The following is a 23086-nucleotide window of genomic DNA, read 5'->3' on the forward strand; positions in this document are numbered from 1 at the left end:
AACTCCTACCCCCTATTAACCCTAGGCCTACTGACCAACATTCTCACTATATTTCAATGATGACGAGATGTAGTACGAGAAGGTACATACCAAGGACACCACACGCCCATTGTACAAAAAGGACTACGATATGGAATAATTCTATTTATTGTATCAGAAGTATTTTTCTTTGCAGGGTTTTTCTGAGCATTCTATCATTCCAGTCTTGCCCCAACTCACGACCTAGGAGGATGCTGACCACCTACAGGAATTACACCACTAAACCCCCTTGAAGTACCACTACTAAATACATCAGTACTTCTAGCATCAGGAGTCTCCATCACATGAGCCCATCATAGCCTAATAGAAGGAAAACGCAATAATATGAACCAAGCTTTATTTATTACAATCATACTTGGACTCTACTTCACCATACTTCAAGCCTCAGAATATTTCGAAACTCCATTCTCTATTTCAGATGGAATCTACGGATCTACATTCTTCATAGCAACAGGATTTCACGGACTACACGTAATCATCGGATCCACATTCCTAATAGTCTGCCTACTACGACAACTCAAATTTCATTTTACATCTAAACATCACTTCGGATTTGAAGCAGCAGCCTGATACTGACATTTTGTAGATGTAGTCTGACTTTTCCTATACGTATCTATCTATTGATGAGGATCCTACTTTCTTAGTATAATTAGTACAACTGACTTCCAATCAGTTAGATCTAGAAACATAAGTAAAAGCCATGAAGGAATTCTGCTTAACTGGTTTGCTCCCCGTGGCTTTCTGCTTTCTTACTGCCTCCTGTGGTTGCATTGTCCCCAGTGGGCTAGGCCCTCCCACATCAATTAGTTAAAACAAACAAACAAACAAAACTCTACAAACTTGCAGACAGGCCAATCTTATGGGGGCATTTTCTTAAATAAGAGGTTCTCTTCTCCCAGATGACCCAAGCTTGTATCAAGATGACAAAACCAAACCAAAACAAACCATTGCAAATGAGTTGTGCTGAATACCCTGAGAATGAACCGCACATTTAAAGCTAAATTCTATAGTAAGTAAGAAAAAAAGCTTGTGAAATAAACTGTTTATGGCATAAGAACAGTCAGTTGGTTTTTGAGTCACAGTTGTGTTTGTTAAGGGTTAGGTGGGCATTTCTTCTTAGGTAGATCTTTACAAAATATGATACCAGTGATTCTTAATGCATTGTCTCCTTTTACTGTATGCTAATAGCCCAATAGCAACTTGTAGTTCATTTTTTTAAAAGATTTATTTATTTATTATGTATACGGTGTTCTGTCTGCATGTATCCTTGCAGGCCAGAAGAAGGCCAGATCTCATTTCAGATGGTTGTAAGCCACCATGTGGTTGCTGGGAATTGATTGAACTCAGGACCTCTGGATGAGCAGTCAGTGTTCTTAACCTCTGAGCCATTTCTCTAGCCCCATAGTTCATTTTTTTTTTTTTTAACGCAGTGAATTAGATACTATTTTTATTTGATGCAGTGATAACAATATTATACCACAATGGATTATTTTAACCTAACTTTTGGTAAACGTGGTGGACTTGTAGACTTAGAGTTTCTCAGTTTGCTTTCTTATATTCCAAGGGTAGCACACATCTGAAACATCAGTTATAATTCTAATGGCATTGGGTCAGAGGAGTGAGTTAACATCCTTTTTATAATTTTTTTTTCCAGAAGAAGATGCTTTTTCTCTTTCTTTCCTTTTTCTTTTTCTTTCTTTCTTTCTTTTTTTTTTTTTTTTTTTGTCTTTAATTGCAGTTTGGGCAGAATGTGCAGTTGAGTAGTAAATCTGAACTACGTGGAGAGTTGAGATTTGCCTGTTTTGAATGGCCATTCAACTAGATTGCTGATCCATTCAGAGGAGATGAAATATCAGAGTAAATCAGCTTTGAAGCTTTGGATACCCCTCGTGGATAATTTGTTTGTTTGGTTTATGATAATTATTTAGCAATGTGATATGGAGATATGTGATAGTCAGAAGTAGCCTGTGGTTTGTTTTGGGTCTCCCCATTCTTAACAATAGTTTGTGTACTGGATAGCAAAGTGACCATGTGTTCCAAACAGCCAGCTCATGCACTAAGTACAGGTCCTGGTCCCACTGCCTGGGTGCCTCCCAAACAGTTCAAGCTATTCAATTATCTCACTTACCCAGAGGGCCTGATCCAGACACAGGGATCACCCAATGACAGAGCAATGGATGAGATCTACATGAACAACTTGGACGACAGTGGGAGTAATGAAGGGGAAGGTTGGAGGGAAAGAGAGCTTAGGGGATCAGGAGATCCTAGCTGGATCAAGAACAGAAAGGGAGAACAAGGAATAACAGACCATGATAAATGAACACCACATGAGAACAGGAAGAAGCAAAGTGATAGATAGGTCCCCAGAAATCCACAATGATACCTCCACTGTAGACTACTGGGAATGGTGGAGAGAAAGCCCGAACTGACCTAGTCTGGTGATTGGATGGCCAAACACCCTAACTGTCGTGCTGGAACTCTCATCCAATAACTGATGGAAGTGGATGCAGAGATCCTCAGCCAGGCCCCAGGTGAAGCTCCAGGAGTCCAGTTGTCGAGAAAGAGGAGGGATTGTAAGAGTGTGAATTGTTGAGACCAAGATTGGAAAAAGCACAAGGGCAAATAGCCAAACTAATGGAAACACATGAATTATGAACCAAAAGCTGTTCTCTATTTTTAACTTATGAGATGCACAATTCAAATTTAGGTTACCAGATTAGGCAGCAAGTACCTGTGTCCTCCATCTTGGCAGTACAGTCTTTTCAGGTAGTTTTTATTGTATGCCTGGCTTTGCAAAAGATGGCTTTTCTTTCTTTCTTTTTGTCATGTATGTTTGTTGTAGTTTAGAGAATGAATGAAACATCCTTAATTCCAACAGTTATAACAACAACAGGTTTTACATTAAGTACAGAAGATGTTTATTTTTTGTTAAACTTGCAATTCCAAAATTCAAGGAAGTTTAGCTGTTTGATGTAATCATGGAATTTGTACTAATTAGATGGCAAGACCCAAGCTGAATTGATGCACGGCGTTTTCAAATCTATATTATTCCATTTAATGTTTCTGTATATGAATATAGGCTAGTACCTGATAATTCATTTGGGATTTGGCAAATAATTTGGTTTTTTATTAGGTTTTGGAAATAGAAACTTAAGAGCAGTGGACCTACATGTTGTGTATAAATATGTACATAAAGTAGTTTCCTGTTGCTTTGCTCATCTAAACATAGTTATTTTTCAATTGAAGATTATTCTAATATGATGGCTGAAAAATTCATTTTTATCAAGTTATCATAAGATGCTTGTTTTGAATGTCTTAGTTTATTATTATTTTTTTCCCCTCAGAGCTGAGGACCAAACCCAGGGCAGGGTAGGCTATGCCAGCACTCTACCACTGAGCTAAATCCCCAACTCCTACTTTTCATATTTTGGACCTTGTCTGATTGTACTCTATGATACATTCTAGAGATGGACTTACTGGGCCAAAGTTAATGAATAATTCATTAATTCATTTAAAAATGTATTGGGAATTCTATTATCTATCAGAATACATTGCCAGATTGCAGTCCCTGAAGGTCGTGCACATATTTACAGATGAGTCAGAGGCAGTGCTGGCATTCTGAAGGTAGATCCTTGGACAGGACCCCATAGGCCGTCCTTCTGATCCTCTCAGTGGCTCTTGGGGAAACTACCTCTTCAGAAAGATCACTCCCAAGTCAAAGTACAACAGATCATGTAGAAATTTGTCACTGCCACGATAGTTTGCCTTAGCTACCAAGCTGCAGCTTCCCTCTCCTCCTACAGCTCTTTTTTTTTTTTTTTTTTTTTCTGAAAGCCCCTGACAGAGGGTACATTTAACATATTCCTGTCATGAAAATAATTGTGGTTTAGTGTAGAGAAAAGATACAACATGGAGGGGGACAAGGAGTGAAGACTTTTTTTTTCTTTTCTTTTAAATGACAGGCTTTCTTTGTGTAGCCCTGCCTGGTCTGGAACTCACTCTATAGACCAGACAGGCCTCGAACTCAGAGATCTGCCTGCTTCTTCTTCTATATGGCCCTGAGTAAAGGCGACAAGTGAAGACCTTTTAGAGAAGTGTGGTGGTGTTGTGTTCCCAACAATATTGTGCACCCCAATAAACTTATCTGGGGTCAGAGAACAGACAGCCACTAGAACAAAGCCAAAAATGGTGGCTAGAAAATAGGTCAGAGCAAGCCATAGCAGAAGTTGGGCGGTGGTGGTGGTGCACGCCTTTAATCCTAGCATTTCAGAGACAGAAATACCTCTGGATCTCTGAGTTCAAGGCCACATTAGAAACAGCCAGGCATGGTGACACATGCCTTTTATCCCAAAAACCCAGCCTTTAATCCCAGGGAGTGGGGGCAGAAAGAGAAAGGTATATAAGGTGTGAAGACCAGGAACTAAGTTGGTTAAGCATTTGGCTGGTTTAGCATTCAGGCTTTGGAGCAGCACAGTTCAGCTGAGATTCATGTGGAGGAGGACTCAGAAGCTTCCAGCCTGAGGAAACAGGATCACCTGAGGAACTAGCAAGGTGAGATAGCTGTGGCTTGTTCTGCTTCTATGATCTTCCAGCATTCACCCCAATAACTGGCCTCAGGTTTGATCTTATTAATAAGAACCTTTAAGATTCCTACTACAGAGAAGTGTTTAGATCCATTAGGTGTTCTGAGAACCTGAGACTAGATTTCCATCCTACAGAAGCTATAAATCTTAATTTCTTTTGAGCACAGTGGCATGGAGTATTTTCTTTCCCTTCCAGTACCCAGTCTTTGAGGGTAGCTCATCTTTCTTAGTCTTAACCTATATCAGACTCAACTGTCTTCCAGGAAAAATGGGCCACAGTTACATACATAACTTGCTTTCAAGTTACCTTGTTTCAGTGAATTATCTTGAGAATTTTAAGCTCAGTTGATGTGTTTAATATGTTTGACTATTTTTTCTAGATACTTAAGCTGCTTTTTGTAGTTAGAGTTTTCCTGCCTGGCCCAGTCAGGACAAATCTCTCTTACCCGCCAGTCCCACAGTCGCTCAGACCCAACCAAGAAAGCACATAGAAACTTACATTGTTTAGAAACTGTACGGCCGTGGCAGGCTGCTTGTTATCTACTTCTTCTATCTTAAATTAACCCATTTCTGTTAGTCTATACTTTGCCACATGGCTCGTGGCTTACCAGTGTCTTTACATGTTGTTTCTCATGGTGGCGGCTGGTGGTGTCTCCCTCCAACCTTCTTCCCAGAATTCTTTTCTCTCTTGTCCCGGCTATACTTCCTGCCTGGCCACTGGCCAATCAGAACTTTATTTACACAGAGCGATATCCACAGCAGATTTTCTTTGATAACTGGTTTTGCTTGTTTTTGTCTTAACATTGATTTGGAACAAAGTTTGGTTCTGCTGAAGAAAGTAGACCAGGACAGTTATTAAGTAGGTAAAAATGGATTTTACACAGGAAGTATTGCAATGGGTGGTAGTGAGGAAAACATCTTAGTATGTAACTGGACTGAATTCTCACTCCATAATTTATTGCCAAGGATCAGAGAATGATGAATGGATGGGAAATTACTAAGGGTAAAGCATGATTTCTGACTAAATAGAACCAGCAGAATTTGTTTTCCATAAAAAAATTGTGGTGTGTGTGTGTGTGTGTGTGTGTGTGTGTGTGTGTGTGCAAAATGTCATGTGTATGTGGGGCATCCAACACAGAAGAGTGCGTTGGATGCCATTCTTTATCACTTTCTGCTTTATTCCTTTGAGGCAGGGTCTATTCCTGAACCTGGGGTTTGCATATTCTGGACTATGCTGGAAGCCAGCAAGTCCCACCCATCCTCTTGTGTCTGCCCCACATGGAACTGAGATTATGGGTATGTACAGGATGCCTTGCTTGTTGCGCGGGTGCTGTGATGCAAACCCCGATTCTCATGATTGTGCAGCAAACAGTTTTTACTATTGAGCCATCTTTCCAGCCCCTGACTAGCAGGATGCATTCTGAAGGCAGGCGAAGGCAATTGGACATCAGACGTGACATTGTGTGATCTGAGAAGATTTGGTCAGATACTATGAATGATAACATAGGAACAGAACCAACGTAACCTAGCAGGATTCTTACTGCAATTGGGCTACTGAGAATAAGGAAACTAATTTAGAAAGTGGTCCTGCTGGGGTATGGTGGTGCATGCCTTTAATCCCAGCACTTGAAATGCAGAGGCAGGCAGATCTCTGTGAGTTCGATGCCACCTTGGTCTACAGAGTGAGTTCCAGGACAGCCAGGGCTGCATACAGAAAAAAACCTGTCTCAAAATTTAAAAATAAATAAATAAATAAATAAATAAATAAATAAATAAAAAAAAAAAAAAAAAAAGGGTAGAGAGATTCGTAGCTAGACTTTGGTCCAGAAGAATCTTACCAATTGTAGAGATCTGAGAACTCTTCACTTCTGACTTCTTTAGCGCATTCTAGTACTCTGAGAAGGTGTGTGATGGAGAATGACTTGAAGTTTCTTACTAGTCCTCTCCCTTGTCTGCCAAACCCTACCCTACCCTGGCTTGTCTGCACCACCACACCACCACCCACACTGAAACAAGGGCTTCATGTATGCCAGGCAAGAGCTCCACTTCAGAGCTATGTCTCTACCTTTTATTAGCTATTTTAAAGATTTATTTATTTTTATGTGTGTAAGTGTTTTGCCTTCATGTATATATGTGTGATTGTGCCCGTAGTGGTCAGAAAAAAGTGCTGGGTCTCCTGGAACTGGAGTTACAGGTGGTTGTGAGCCATCACTTGGGTGTTAGGAACCTAACCCAGGTCCTCTGCAAGATCAGACAGTGCTCTTAAGGGCTGAACGTCTCACCAGCCTTATTTAAAAATAGTTATAGCCGGGCAGTGGTGGCACACACCTTTAATCCCAGAACTTGGGAGGCAGAGGCAGGGGGATCTTTATAAGTTCCAGGCCAGCCTGGGCTACAGAGTGAGTTCCAGGAAAGGCACAAAGCTACACCGAGAAACCCTGTCTCGAAAAATAAACAACAACAACAAAAAGTTATTAGGTATCTATTTATCTTGAAAGTGGATACTGTATCCCTTAAGAGATAATTCATCATTTTTATTAACTTTGTAAATGTCTTGAATTGTGTTGCTGTCTTTACTTGGGTTAATAAATAAATGACTTAGGACAATCGAGAAGAGCATAGCAGGAAGTGGTATTCAGTGATTAGCATTGAGGTTTCAGTTGTCTGTGTTAAACTGAGAAACATTCTCTCCCCTGCTGTGATGCTGAGATTTGAACCTAGGCTAGTGCCTGCATCCCAAGCCACATCCCTCTCTGTGCCTCTGTATTAGAGGAGACAAGTGCTATTGTTGGTCAGTTCAACTTTGACCTATGATGGCCATTATTAATGTTAGTTTTGTACTGATGGCTCTTGTCCAGGGTGAAATTTCTCAGGGAGGGCATTATTTTCAGAACTCAGTGGAGCAGGTGTTTTCTTTATGAAGTATTGATGGATTAGCCAAGTGATGTTAGTGTACTTAGTGCTGTCTGAATACTTTTAGAACTTAAGATATTAAAAGGGTTTTTTGACTTGATTGCCACATAAACACAAGGAATTTATTTATGGTGAGAATGCAGATTCGCCATATAGGAATTGGATGAGTTAATTTCCAATTCACTTTGTACAGAGTTTAGCTTAAGCCCCCTCTTTGTTTGGAGTATTACTGTTTTATTTATATTGGTAAAATCTTTTATATAGATGCCATTTTCTGCGAAGATTTTTTTTTTTTTTTTTTGTAACTTGGTTACTGTAACATCATTTTGAGTCACCTATTAAGTACAGTTGGTACAGTGGAGAAGAAATTGGTCATTGCTTATATACTCCATCAACTGAAAGCTGATCTTTTAGACCCTACTCCTATATCGTGGGCATATTGCTTTAAATAAGGCTGAGAGAATAGCTCAGTGGTGAGCATGTATGTAGCCTGGCAAGGCCTTGGGTTTGATCCTTATCACTGTCTTTAATTTAAAAATAAAGTAAAAAAGGTTTAGTCAGTAACTAATATTAACCTACTTTGAAAGAAACTCAATAAGATACTAGTGAATTCATTCTCATGTTTACTGTAAAAGTAGTGAAATCTGGAAGGTGAGGTCAAAGATACTATACTTATGCATGCACACACATACTTGCAATACAGGTCCACATAGGTAGTATTGTGAGAGCTTTGTTTCAGAAAACTGAGAAACCCCAGGACATAAAGCCAGAAAGCCTTAAGAGAGACACATAAGAAACACAGCTGCAAATTGTGGCTCTACTGGTAAACCAGTGTGAAGGTAAAATACAGAACAAAGCCAGCCAAATACAAACAGGACAAAGCAATAACAAAACAATTCTGGATTCTGTTCGTTGGCCAATTCCTCAATGATTGTCATAGAATTTGGAAGTCAGCTGATCCAGTCTTCCTGCTTTGCAAATGGAGAGGTTGAAGAGCAGAGGAGAGTGATAGGAATAGATTTCAATGTCTCTTTGTTTAATAATTTCATTTCCTTTTTTAAGTGCTGTTTTACTGTCCCTCTCCCTTTTTTCCATTGGTTGAACTTGACCATGCTGTATCCTTTCTTTATTGTTCTTCAAATTAAATGAGCTAGCAGTAACTTTAGGCTTGCATTTCTGAGTCTCTGAGCTGGGTACTCCGAAGCAGCTCTCCGGTATTCATGCAGTGCTACCCTGGTAGGTAGAATGGACTGAATTGAGGATTCACAGGTGTAGTACCATCTTGTTCTTCACAGGTGTTTCTGGAAACTAAATGTTACAGATTCTAAGACTTTTTCTCTTAGAATTTCAGTTGTCTTTTTTGATCTTTGGTAAGTGAATAAATGTGTTTTAATGGGATTTGTACAGGTTTTACAGGCAATGGGATACCCAACAGGTTTTGATGCAGATATTGAATGTATGAGCTCCGATGAAAAATCAGATAATGAAAGCAAAAATGAAACAGTGTCTTCAAACTCAAGCAATAATACTGGAAATTCTACAACTGAGACCTCCAGTACCTTAGAGGTATACTTGTATTCTTTTCTTCCTTGGAATAAAGTAGTGCAAGTGCTGTGCAAACCTTAAGAGATGTGGAAAAGAACAGGTGTCTCATAGAGGCATATATTACTAATAGTTTGTGTGATACTGGGTATCAAACCTAGACCTTGTGAATATTAGGCAAGCACTCTACCACTGAGCCACAGCTGGAGCTCTCTGATTGCTTGTTTTGTTTTGTTTATTTTTGAGACTGGGATTCTAGTAGTCCAGGCTGGCCTCCACCAACTTCCTGAATAGCTGAGGTTGACACTGAACTGGTAACCCTCCTGCTTCTACCTTCCAAGTGCTGGGATTACAGGAGTATTGCCACAACATCTTTTACCTTAATTGTGCCCGGATTTATTTCTGTATATACTTACAAAAGCAGCCATGTTTCATAGCTTTACATCTTAATCTTCTTTTATCGAACTCAAAAAGCATCTGTCAACATACCTATGCAAAAAAATAGATAGACCCTAATTCAAGTAGCCTACTGGCCATAGAAGATAATTATAATGTATCAAGACTGTTGGTACTAACCGAAGAACAAAAGCCTAAAAGATCTAGTAGAGGAAACAGATTTTTTAGAGTGCATGCATGCTAAACTGGGGCACATGAGGGTATGTATAAGTTCACCATTTAATTTGTACATCCTTACAGGAGGGCGCAGACTGCCCACTGTGTATTTTCAGAATCAGAGTCAGTCCTAGACTGAACTAGTGATCCTAGATAATAGAATGGAATGAATCTAAGTACTAAGTATATAGAGTACATTGGGAGGAGCTCCTGTTGGCTGCATTCTCTCTGAAAAACGGGCTTTGGAATAATAGCAGAAACTCACATTTTATTTCTTTTTTTTTTTTTTTTTCTAAGAAAGGTGCTTGTTGGGGATGAGGAAACACATATACATAGCAGACATAGAGCACACAGAGAAAAAGACTCTGCAAAACAGAGGGAGGACTCAGAAAGCTGAGAAACCCAGTCCCTTCTCCAGGGGCTTTAAAGCCTCTATAGAGTCTTCCTTCCCTACTTTAGGGTTAGTCAGAAGAAAGACAAGATGGTTGATTGGCCCAGGACTGTTATGTGACATGTCCTGAGCAGGTCTTGAACTAAAGCCTGTCCAACACAGGGGGCTGCCAGGCTTTTGTCTCAAGTCTGGAGGGTGAGGAAAAAAGCTGGCCATCTTGAAAATTTGCCATCTCTCTTGCCTAGCTATGGCCCCTCTCCCTGTCTGTCTGCCTAACAGGGAGTCTAACTCCTAGTCCTCATTACCCTTCCTTGTGGGGGATAAGGGAGACAACTCCCCTTAGCTTCTTCGAGCTGACAAACGGTTGACTATTGGTGAAATTATTAAGGCCACTCCACATAGTTAAAAGGGAGGTTTATTTTGTGGGGTAACTTACAAATGAAGGGATAGGTTGCAGGGTCTGGCAAAGGTATAGCGCAGTCCGGCGGTGTTCTCTGGAGAACTCTGCTCGGTCTACCTCCAGCGTCCAGAGCCCTGAACCAAGAGAGCGACCTCCTCCTGATCCTCGGTCTTCGGCTCCCTCCTCTGCCCCGCCTTGTGGGCGTCATCATTACTGAAGCCTCAATGGGGGTTGGAACTTCCAGGCCAATGCTGGGTTGGCTATCCACTACAGTTGACAATGTGGGCAGCAGTCATAGTGCTTCAAAAGAGGGGTCATCTAAGGGACTATGATAAAACTTAACTGATGGCAATGATCCAGAGCATAAGAAAGCTATTTGGTGATGATATGTATCTTTGGTGCTTGTCGTGTGAGGTAGCATCTTGATGAGTTGGTCCTCAAAAGAAATCCCAAGATAGGTCTTAAAAATGATATCAACTTCAGAAGTCTGAGATATGAGCCCCCAGAATGATACTGTTTAGGAGTCTTGGTCAAGTTTATTTTCTTTGCCAGTTAAAAAAGTAAAAAGTAGGAAAAAATCTCTAGACAGCAGATAGCAGGAAAGAAATTTCAAGCTCAAAAGATAGAATGGCAGGCATTTGAAGGAAGAAAGCATTTTATTGAAGACGAGGAAACATATACACATAGCAGATATGCAGAAAAAAAAAAGACCTTCTGCAAATCAGAGGGGAGACTTGGAAAGCCAAAAAAAAAAAAAAAAAAAAAAAAAATCCTTATATTAAAAAAAAAACCAAAATCAACGTTCCTACCCTTAGTTGTAAGAATAAGTAATTGTTAAGAACTCAAGTCTGTAAATCCCTGTCATTAACTTTAGCTCCAGGTCCTCCAAACACAGTGTCCTGAAGATGCAGTACTGCAGAAAGCAGAATGATAGATTCATAATAGGTGCTCCAGATAAATGCAATAATGTGAAATCTCAAAGGAAGAAGTAGTTGTTCCTGGCACATACACATACAGCCATGCAAAATTAGAATACTGCAGCAAGAACAGTTCTGCATGAGGACTTTTGCCATTCCAGGAGTAGGAGGAAGCAGGTATTCTGGGCTGAAAGAAGACAAGCTCTCATGACCAGGAGTTGCAAGCACATGTCTGAGAAATGCCAGGTGGGCTGGTTAGTATGGAGAACACTGATGGAGCGTAAAGTCTGAGGAGGACATTAGGTTCTCCTAAGTTGCTGAAGAGGGTAGGTTGAGAGTCTGCTAGCAGAGCATTGCTCATTTACTGGTGGTAGTGAAAGGACCACATACTGTTTTGTTGACAGTGCTATGTTTACCAGGACAAGGAAGAGCCTATAAATTATGAAGTCCAAGTAACTAGATTACAGAGGGAATTAGGAAAGGAAAGAGCAGTGTGAGCTACTCTCATAGCAGCTACTCAAGTTTTGGTAGTGGGTACTGTTTACACTTTGTGGTAATCAAGTGGAGACCTCTTATTTCAAAATTGGGTGATTTGTGTGTGCTGGTGTGTGTGTGGGCGGGGGGAGATAAAGCTTATTTGTTTGCATAAAAAGGTAATTTGGACCCATCCTTCTAATAAGGCTGAAATACATCCCCACCCTTATATTGCCATACTTCTCTTTGGCCTCTGACTTGCTAATTCTCCCTTTTCCCTTGATGCCTACTCATGATTGGTCTGGCACGTATCCCTTTAAAGCCAGGTGTGCATGTCAATTTTAAGAAAACTGTCTTGATTGCCTTTAAAGGTAATTCTTTGTGGATGGGTGTGGCAGTACTTGGCTGTAATCCCAGCTCTTCAAAGGTGGTAGCTCAAGGAATGAGAATATAAAACTGGAGTTCCACTGGGCAGTGGTGGCGCACACCTTTTATCCTAGCAGTCAGGAGGCTGAGGCAGGCAGATCTCTGAGTTCAAGGCCAGCCTGGTCTACAGAGTGAGTTCCAGTATAGCCAAAGCTATGCAGAGAAAACCTGTCTCAAAAAAACAAAAAACAAAACAACAAAAAGCATTGAGTTCTAGCTTGCTTGGACTAGAGAATGAATTCAAAGGGAGATTTCACCTCAGCAGTACAAAACAGAACATGGTCTGTTCTCCCATGTTTTCACAGCAGGCACCTGTTCTGTAACACACCCAGTCTTACAGTGATGAAACCATGGATTGACTACTTGTATTGTTATTTTTAAACTTAAAAATCCATAGTGTATAGCCTATTGTTTTTACGTTAGGTATCTTTAGATATGTTTAGAGGGACTGAGGCGTATAGAAACATTTGCCTCTCACATCCAAAATTGAGAGTTATTTCTTGCACACCTAAAGATGGAACGGTGAGCCTTCAAGGCATTAAGCAAATTCTGGTTGTTGTATCTGCTTTGTTATTTACCTACAGTCTCAGAACATGAACAGTTCATTCAGTTCAGACTCTGGACTACTGTGGAGTGAGTGGCAAGGTTGTCTTGGGTTTTTGAATGCGGGCAGAACTGATTCAAAGGCAGGCTGTTGAGATGACTACAATAATGACCACTTGTAGAGTTTGATCACCTTTGATGATGTTTTGCCATGAGGGGACAAAGGTGATTCATTTTAGCCCTTAAATGTCTTCAAGTAGAATTAATGAGTTCACTTTTAGCATAATTATATTAAAAAGAAATTCAGTATTCTGAAGTCTTGATTGAACCTCTATCTTCTCTGTGTCTTTTAGGTAAGAACTCAGGGTCCTATCCTCACAGCAAGTGGCAAAAACCCTGTAATGGAGCTCAATGAAAAGAGGAGAGGTCTCAAGTATGAACTCATCTCAGAGACTGGTGGAAGCCATGACAAGCGCTTTGTAATGGAGGTGTGTACCTAGATACATGCACACCTTATTTTTCATCTCACAGACATATTCTTGAACTGACAGTAAAAAGCATTTTAGCTTTTATTATTTTAAGAACACTTTTTGACTTTCAGTATTATGATTGTTCTTAAAATGTTTTTTTTTAGATTTGTTTATTTTACTTTATGTGTACTAATGTTTTGCTTGCATGTATGCATGTGTATCATTGCTTGCTGAATCCCCTGAAACTGGAGTTACAGACAGTTGTGAGCCACATGTGAGTGCTAAGAATTGAACCCAGGTCCTCTGTAAGAGCATCAAGTGCTCTTAACCATTGAACTATTTCTCCAGCCCTATGATGTCTTTGAATTAAAACCACGTACAAGGAGTTGTCTAACTGTATAGTGCTGTTGTATAACTGTATAGTGCTGTTTTTATTTTCAGGTAGAAGTAGATGGACAGAAATTTAGAGGTGCAGGTCCAAACAAGAAAGTGGCCAAGGCAAGTGCAGCACTAGCTGCCCTGGAGAAGCTGTTTTCTGGACCCAATGCAGCAAATAATAAGAAAAAGAAGATCATTCCTCAGGTATGAGTGAAGCAACCATTGTAATATTAAGTTAAATTTCCTGCTTATTTGCCATTTTACTGTCTCCTTTTGTCTTTTGTTTTCTGTTTTTGTTTTTTTTTTTTTGAGCTGAGGATCGAACCCAGGGCCTTGTGCTTGCTAGGCAAATGCTCTACCACTGAGCTAAATCCCCAACCCCTTGTCTTATTTTTTTTTAAACCCACATTTGGGAATCAAGATAGGCCCTGTGAGTTCTAGGCCAGCCTGGTCTACATATGGAGTTCCAAACCAACCAGGGCTACATATTTATCCATGTCTTTGTGAATGTATGTCACATGTGTGGGGGTGCCTATGATCCCAGAATAGAGTGTGAGATCCATTGAAGCTGACTGTATTTGCAGGTGGTAAAGGCAGTGGTGAGGCACCAGAAGTAGATACTGGGAATCAAACTCAGAGCAGTTAGCACTCTTTTGCCACTGAGCCGTTACCCTACCCCCACCATATTTTTAATTGGCATGTAAGGTAAGGGGTTTCATTGTGACTTTTCTTTTTTGGTTTTTTTGAGACAGGGTTTGTCTGTGTGACCCTGGCTGTCCTGGAAGTTTCTCAGGGATCCACCTGCCTCTGCCTCCTGAGTGCTGGGATTAAAGGCGTGCGCCACCATGGCATGGCTTATGATGTTTTTACACATGTTTGTCATTGTACTTTGTTCTCCCAACCCACTATCCTCTCCCCTGTCCCAATCCCTTTGAACCCTATGCTGGTACTTTTTCTCCTCCCAAATGGTCTTACTTTGTACATAATGATCTCTATTTACATCCATTTTTCTGGAAATAACCATAATTTCATCTTCTTTATAGCTAAATAAAATCTCAATCTCTTTCTCTTTCTCTCTCTGGTGTGTGTGTGTGTGTGTGTGTGTGTGTGTGTGTGTGTGTGTGCGCGCGCGCGCGCGCGCATCACATTTTCTTAATCCATTTATCTGTTCATGGACTTCTAGGCTGATTCTGTATCTTGACTATTGTACATATTACAGCAATAGATATGAATATACAATTATCTTTGTAGTATAGACTTAGAATCCTTTGGGAGTGTTCTCAAAGGAGTGGTATAGCTGTGTTATACTACAGTTCTATTTTTAGTTTTTTGAGGAACCTTTGTATGATTTTCATAGTGGCTATCAAATTTACATTTCCACCAGCAGTGAATAAAGGTTATTCTTTTTTAAAAAGTCCTTATTTTATATCTATGGATATTTTCTTGCATGCGTATATATGTGCACCATGTGTATGCCTGGTGCTATGCATCCTCTGGAACTGGAGTTAAAGACAGTTGTGAGCTGCCACATGGGTGCTGGGAATTGAACCTGGGTCCTCCAGAAAGCAACCAGTTCTCCCAACCACTGAGACATTTCTCTGGGCCCCATGAATAAGGATCCTTAATATACATTTTTGCTAGAATTTGTTGTTTCTATGTGTGTTGTTAGGGTGGTGGGGCCATATGGGTGAGTGAATCTAAGGGACTTGGACATGCTAAGTAAACAGTTTACCATGTATCTATACCTCTAGCACTGTTTTCTCGAAAATAGGCCTTCTGACTTGGGTGAGAACCTTGGTGTAGTTATCTTTGTTTTTCTCTGATGTTCAAGGATATATTGAACATTATTTCAAACATTTTTGGCCATTTATATTTTTCCTCTGAGAACTGTATTTAATTCATTAGCCTATTTATTGAGTGATTTTTAGTTTTTATTCTTAAATTAGCGATAATTCCCTGTCTGATGGCCAAGAGTTCTCTCTTATTCCGCACACTGTCTTTTTGTTTTTGTTTGTTTTTTGGTTTTTCGAGACAGGGTTTCTCTCTGTAGCTTGCGCCTTTCCTGGAACTCACTCTGTAGACCAGGCTGGCCTCGAACTCACAGAGATCCTCCTGCCTCTGCCTCCCGAGTGCTGGGATTACAGGCGTGTGCCACCACCGCCACCGAGCTCCTGACTGTCTTAGCTGTCATTTGATGGTGGTTTTCTTTGCTGTGTAGTAGAAGCAACCCCATTTGTCGGTTCTTGAGTTTAAAGTTCAAGTTCAGAAAGCCCTTGCCTGTGCCTGGATCTTCACATGTTTTCCCTTGGCACTTTTGTTTTTCGGTCTAGGTGAGAGACTGGGCCTTAGTTTCCTTCCTCTACATGTAGATATCCTTTGTCTTTGTGGATGAGGCAGTCTTTTTTCCAGTGTGTGTGTGTGTGTGTGTGTGTTTATATTTACTATGTATATTATGTTTGCATGTATTCCTGCAGGCCAGAAGAGAAAGCCATGTAGTTGCTGGGAATTGAACTCAGGACCTCTGGAAGAGCAGCTAGTGCTCGTAACCACCTGAGCCTTCTCTCCAGCCCCCTGAGGCACCTTTGTCAAACAATAAGTGGCTGTAGCTGTGTGGGCTTCTAGTTCTAGATCTTCTAGTTTACTCCCTTGATTTGTGTGCTGGTTTGTGCTAGTACCATGCTGTTGCTGTTACTATGGCTCTGTAGTGTAATTTGAGATGAGCTATTATGATGCTTCCAGTCTTAAAGTTCAATTTTTGTTAATTTTATATTCTGCCACTTTGTTGAGAGTGTTTATTAGATTTAACTTTTTTATGTGAAGTCTTTAGGGTCTTTTAAGCATAGGATTTTATCATTTGCAAATGGGATAATTTGCCTTCTTTTCTGTCCCCCACTTATCTGGTTGTTCTAAGTAGGACTTTGAGCACTATATTAAGTAACAATAGAAAAAATGGATACCCATCTCATTCATGATTTTTTTTGTCACATTTAGTATAATGTCAGCTATGTTTGTTGTATATAACATTTTTCTTTTTATTCCTAATTTTTTGGGGGCTTTCATTTTTTAAACGTTTATTTATTTGTTGTAGGAGGGAGGCATACCTGTCAAGGCATGCATGTGTAGTTAGGACAACTTGTAGGAATTGGTTCTGTTCTATACTATGTGGGCTTGAGGACAACTCAGTTCGTCAGGATCAGTGCCAATTACCTTTACTTGCTAAGCCATTTCATTGGCCCTCTTCTGGATTTTTTTTTTTTTTTTTTTTTTTTTTTAAATTATGAAGAGATGTTGAATTTTGTCAAAAAGACTTTCTATTGAGATGATCCTGTGATTTTTGCCCTCAAATTTGCTTATGTGTTACTTAAGCTTTGTGAAATTGTTTATTCTTAATGTCTTAGCAGCTTTCTCTTTGGGATCGGTTATAAGTAATGCACATCAAGACACTACTTCTTTGTTCAGTGGGCTCTTTGGTTTCTGCCTATAATTTTATGGAGACTGAATTCACTATTGGTACAGTGAGGAATGGAGGTATTTGGGCTTTGTGGTAAGAACATTTGTCCAGTTTAGGTCACTGCCTGACTGCTGGAGCTTACTCACTCCCAGTTTGTAGCTACTCATCCACTTTGTTACCACCCTGTCCTTATGTGTGGTAGTAGTGGTTATTTATTTGTTAGAGGGGGAGGGGAGACACACACAAACACACACACACCGACTCTGCTCTGTGGGCAGCACAAAACATGACTGTGTTGTCTGTATAGACTACTGCTTTGGGAATGTCAGTGCCACTGGAGGCCTAGGATCTTTATAAGGTATTTGGGAAAGATGGCCCCTTAGTTACATGTATTAGCATGAGATTTTTCCATCCTTTCATTTTTGGATCATAAAGACATTTTTTAAAACATATGTCTCAATTACATAATTCTGAGGGAAAAGAGATAACGTAAGTAAAATATAAAACACATTGTCTTTCTCATAGTGAGTGCTGGTGGTGACACTAATGTCTGAGTATATATTATATGATAGAAACCAATACGTTAAATATTTAGACTAATGAAAGGAGCTTAGACTATTTGAACTTCAGTGAAACATTATATTTAGATTCTTCTACATAAAGTAAATCCATTGTAAGAGGGTAGAACACTATCACATTTTACAGAGGAAGAAATTACGAAACTTGTAGGTAGTTACATGATTAATAGATGAAGCTCCCTGTCAAAGGCACTGGGAGAAGAAGGGGGTTCGGGGAGGAGGATTAAGGAAAAGCAAAGCATGTATAAAATGTCATAGTGAAACCACTGTACTTTGTTTGCTAATTAAAAGTGGTGATTATAGCTGGGCACAGTGCTATAGCCCTTAATCCCAGTACTCGGGAGGCATATGCAGATGGATCTCTTTGACTTCAAGGCCAGCCTGGTCTACACTGTGAGTTTCAAAACAAACAAACCAAACCCCAAACTTGTCCCTCTTTTCCTTTTAAATGATGAAATAGGAAAAAAATAAAAACTTTAATTTCTATGTGGATGCATAGAAAAAAAAAATCAATCTAAGAAATGTGCTCCAAGGGACAGCAGTACTCCTAGGTGATGCTATCTAGACAAGAAGGAAAGCCAGAGGGCTGTGGCATAACAGAGTTCCAGGTGTCGGGGAAGTTGCTGCTGCTGATTTAATTCTGGGCACAGGCTGCCTCCATTTGGTGCTGAGAAAATTGCTGCCTAGGTACCAGTCTCCATTTGCTTCTCAGGATGTTATCAGTCCTATACTCTGAAATTTAAGATAAACAGAGAGGGAGGGAGGGAGGGAGGGAGGGAGGGAGGGAGGGAGAGAGAGAGAGAGAGAGAGAGAGAGAGAGAGAGAGAGAGAGAGAGAGAGAGAGAGAGAAACTGAGAAAATCATGGTAGTGATTCCATGTTCCTTCAGTTCTCCACTGTTAAATCTTTATTTTAACTTTGCTTTGGGTGGGTGGTTGGATTCTTTGAGACTAGTTCCCACTGTGTAGTGCAGGCCAGTCTTTAATTTACAATTGTACTGCCTCAGTCTTATAAGTGCTGGGATGGGCACTCACCACCATGCTCAGCTCCACTCTCTCGTAGATGTCATCATTTATTTCCTTCATAATTACTTCTAGCTGGTGAGATAGCATAGGGATTGTGGAAGGAAGACTGACAGTGAGAAACTGCTTCTCTTGCTTTTTCTGAGGGTTATGCAGATGCACATCCAGGCTGATAGGAACAGGGCATCATCAAGCTCTTTTTTCGTATGGTGTCAGCCTTAACAATAGTTGTAGTTACGTAAGATTGCTGGCACATGACAAATGGCCTTTCCCCAGTGGTAGAGCTCCTCCTAGCTCACCACCATCTAACTCAGTTATAAGATAAGCAGGGCTGGCATGGTTTCCTCAACCCACAGCCACCCTGTATGGTATAGGTTTTTAAAGAAACCTTTTTTTTTGGGGTTGGGGATTTAGCTCAGTGGTAGAGTGCTTGCCTAGCAAGTTCAAGACCCTGGGTTTGGTCCTCAGCTCCGAATAAACAAAAACAAACAAACAAACAAAAAACCTTTTCTGGTTGAACTATGTAGACTTACAGTGATAACAGTGTTACACATCTGTTGATGAGTTTAACCCAGTATTTGGGGAACCCTGTGAAGTTTCTTTAGTTTTTGAGTCATATAGAAATAGCTGAACATGTTAGGCTGTCTTTGAAGCAGTGCCCCTGCCCCCTGCCCTCTGTCCCCCACCTTCTCGACTATTCTCAGCAATGCTATATGTTCTTGCATTAGAGCACATACTTCTGTCCTTGGTTGTAAGTATTTTTAGGGCTCTCCTGCTTCAAAAAAGAAGAGTAGGTAATTTTACCAGGTAATAGAAAATGTGTTATCCTTGGTTTGGTATCTAACTTAAAACTGTTATACAATGAGATTGGTTACCTAAGTTTTCCAGGGCAGTCTGCTGGTGTCTGAGGGAGGGTGAGGGTGCTCTCAGTATATCCAGTAATGGTCCTGATGATGGGCTTAAGAAACTTAGGGCCTAATGAGTCTGTAAATAGATACAAAGTAAAAACAAAAGGGATTTTAATTCATGGTTAGTTACGATGAGTCATGTGTCTTGAATTGATATTTGAGGCTGTCTAGTTAGCAGCTGAGTAATTCAGGGGCCAGAGGGACAGCTGTTGGTGGTGCCTTTTTTATTCAGGTGTAGCATCTTCTCCACAAACATTCTCAAATGGTAGGTGAGGGCTTCTCAGGTGACACTGACACAATTTCAGGGGTGTATAGGGTGGGGAAAGCATGATGACAGGAGAAGGAAGTGTCTGACTCATTTTGCACACAGTCAGGACGCAGAGAGCAGGAATAGATGCCCTTTGAAACCAGGGCTTCTGCGGCAAAAGGCCAGAGACATTTTGTTGCATGTTTCATCCATCTGGACATTTGTTTTGTCTTCACTTAAATTTGTTTTATCAATTATGATAAATACTATTTAGAATTAAGGGTCCAGAATATAAGCAGAGAAAACAACAAAAGTAAAATTAATATTAAGTAAAATCTTTTAAATCAGTTATTTTTCTAGATTATATATAAAGATCATTGCCACCTTTGTTTGCTTTTCCCACAGGAGATATCGTACACTTGATCAGTAAATTTTAGTATTTACAAAGCCTACATTCAGAGTCTGGAGCAATGACTCAGTGGTTAAGAGCACTTGTTCTTGAGCACAACTTGGATTTGGTTCCCAGCACCCACTTGGTGGCTTCAGGTCCAGGGGACTTGCTGTCCTCTTTTGACCTTCACAGGTACCAGTCATGCAGGTGGTGTAAAATAAACACAGACACAGACAGGCAGAGATGAAGCACTCTCATACACAAAGTTAATCTTTAGCGTGGGTTAAAATATTAATTAGATAATGAAGTTAGTGGTAACATAAATTAGATCTGTGTGGAGTCACTCTACAGTCAAATATGATTACTTTGAGCTCAACTGTGTCTTTTTTGAAAAATATCCATTCATTTTTAGAAACCATAAAATTAATGTGTTCAGTGTGCTTGATATCCAGGAATCAATGTTTTGTGTATGGCTTGGCTAGTTTCAGCAAAAAGAGAAATGGTTGTCTCTGTACACATCCATTCTATTTTGGAGGTTTCTTATGGCCACTTAGAGCTGAGGTGTGGTTCTGAAGGAAGCCCCTGGCATCACCTGCTGTGGGCTTCTACCACAGGAGGGATCCAGTAGTTTCTAGCTGACACTTTGTATGCACCCCTGCCCTCCTCCTGCCTAGTTTGAGTTTTTATTGCATTTTTGTACTGTAAAAGAAGCATATAGTATTTAACACTTGATACAGTTTGATTTTTCTGAAGTGTTTCATGTGGGAAAAGGAGATATTTTAGGAGTCTCAACATTTTTTTTTCTTTTAGTGTTGATGTCTGTTTTATTCCTACTGTTGTTTCTAATGTAAAAAACAAACAAACAAACAAAAAAACAAAGTAGATCTCATCCTCATTTTACAGTTACTGGTGGAGATTGCCTGAGAGAGATGATGTGATGTCATTAGTGTTCCGTGGCATTTGTAGCAGGTGGAGTTTTCAGGTGGTGTTTACTTAGTGATTGGTATACACAAACACAGGCAGAAGGAACAAACTCAAAGAAAGCCCTGGACCTCCTGAAGTGATAAGGGACTGGGACATCTTTGGTCTTCCTGTCTTAGACTGTTCTTTTTTTTTTTTTTAAATCCCACTCAGGTTCACAGCTAACTCAAGGTAGTTTATTGCTGGAATATTTTCTACCTCTAGGTGGAAAATTCAGTGTTTTTAAGCCAATGTGTCAGGTGTCTCTAATGACTTGGGGTGTAATTTGACCCAAATTTGTGTCTAGAAGTTTATTCCTGGGTAACCTCCCCCTGCCACCGCCCAGTGAGACATTTTCATATGTTCTGCATGTTGTTCCGAATAGCTCATTAAGACAGGTGTCATTTCTGTTTTGCAGATAGTCCACTGAGGAATTCTACCTGTGGATGGCTTACTGTCTCACCTGAAGCTCCATAACAAATAAGAGGCTGAAAATTCTTTCAATGATGAAATTATTATTGTTGTTACTACAGGCAAAGGGTGTTGTGAATACGGCAGTATCTGCAGCAGTTCAGGCAGCTCGGGGCAGAGGAAGAGGAACTCTGACAAGGGGAGCGTTTGTGGGGGCCACAGCAGCTCCTGGCTACATAGCTCCAGGTTAGTGCCACTTGCTAAAGATCAAATGCCTTTTTGATTCCAGGCCTGGAGAACAGCATTTCCTCATTCTCCAAAGTTGTTTGTGGTCTCTGGAAATACTACACATTTGTAAGAGGAGTGTGTGTGTGTGTGTGTGTGTGTGTGTGTGTGTGTGTGTGTGTGTGTGTGTATGTGTGTATCCCCCCCCCCCCCCCCCCCCCCCCCCCCCAAAAAAAAGATGTGCCGAGTAACTAGAGCCTTTCTGGGAGGAGATAAGCATGGATGACTTGGGATGAAGGAACATATTTTGACAGAGGAATCTAAAAGCTGTTCTACAAACTACAGTGCTTGTACAGCAGAGCAGGGTGTATTCTGTGGCAGATACCACAGTCATGCTTGGTTTACCAGAATTGCTGTGGAGCTTCTTAATAGGGGTGTATCCTGGCTAAATTAACACTGATGAAGTTCCGTATTTGAAAACAGTCAAAAATTCCACACAAGGGAGAGGGGAGAAGAGAGAGACAGAATGTATGTATGTGTGTATGTATTATGGTGTGTGTGTGTGTATTGTGGGGATTTGTGGGGTGGATAAAACTTATTTTCCTGAGCCCATATATGGCAGGTATTTCCATATAAGTTACTTCACTTCTTATTCCTCAGTGTTTCCTCAGGTGGAAGTTAGTTTCCAGGTAGGGCAACCAGGCCTGGGTGAAAGAAGCAGTGTAGTAAGGACTTTGATGCATGTGCTGATGTTTTCGAAGCTATTGGCCTTTTCCTTTTACTACATGGCTAGAGGGAAATCCAGAAAGCTGCCCACTATCAGATCCGTATGTTGTTTTAACCATGAATGTCCAGCTGGCTTGTTAAAGTGACGTTCTTTGCGATGGTGAAGCAGTGAAAATTTTCACTTGACAAGCCATTTGTATTTGTTGACCAAGATGAAATTTGTATGAATATTAGGGCCTGTCTTTTTTGTTTTTTGTTTTTTTTTTTTTTAAGGGACCATCTCTAAGAATTCCCTAGAATTGCTTTACTGTGCATGTTGTTGCCATTTGGGAATTTTTATGAGTGATGTGGCTTTGGAATTACAAGTTTACTCTGGTTCCATCCCTAGAGGATATATCTTACAGAGTTCTCTTGCTTTGAAACACACCACAGATTTTACTGTTATTGAGCTTATAGTGTGCAAGGAAAGTAACAAAAGTC

At 40.3% G+C, this 23086-nt stretch overlaps 1 protein-coding gene across 5 annotated transcripts in view; it reads left to right on the forward strand.

Moving 5' to 3' along the window:
* Positions 1–23086, forward strand: part of LOC118583174 (spermatid perinuclear RNA binding protein) — a 141789-nt gene that overhangs the window by 108284 nt on the left and 10419 nt on the right. For all 5 annotated transcript variants that reach the window (XM_036186552.1, XM_036186556.1, XM_036186555.1 and 2 more), the window contains 4 exons: positions 8943–9101; positions 13194–13328; positions 13752–13892; positions 21778–21901. In XM_036186552.1, coding sequence (XP_036042445.1) covers positions 8943–9101; positions 13194–13328; positions 13752–13892; positions 21778–21901 — 559 coding nt within the window. The remainder of the gene's footprint in view (positions 1–8942; positions 9102–13193; positions 13329–13751; positions 13893–21777; positions 21902–23086) is intronic.

The sequence above is a fragment of the Onychomys torridus genome, chromosome 4 (assembly GCF_903995425.1).
Source record: "Onychomys torridus chromosome 4, mOncTor1.1, whole genome shotgun sequence".
NCBI classification, from domain to species: domain Eukaryota; kingdom Metazoa; phylum Chordata; class Mammalia; order Rodentia; family Cricetidae; genus Onychomys; species Onychomys torridus.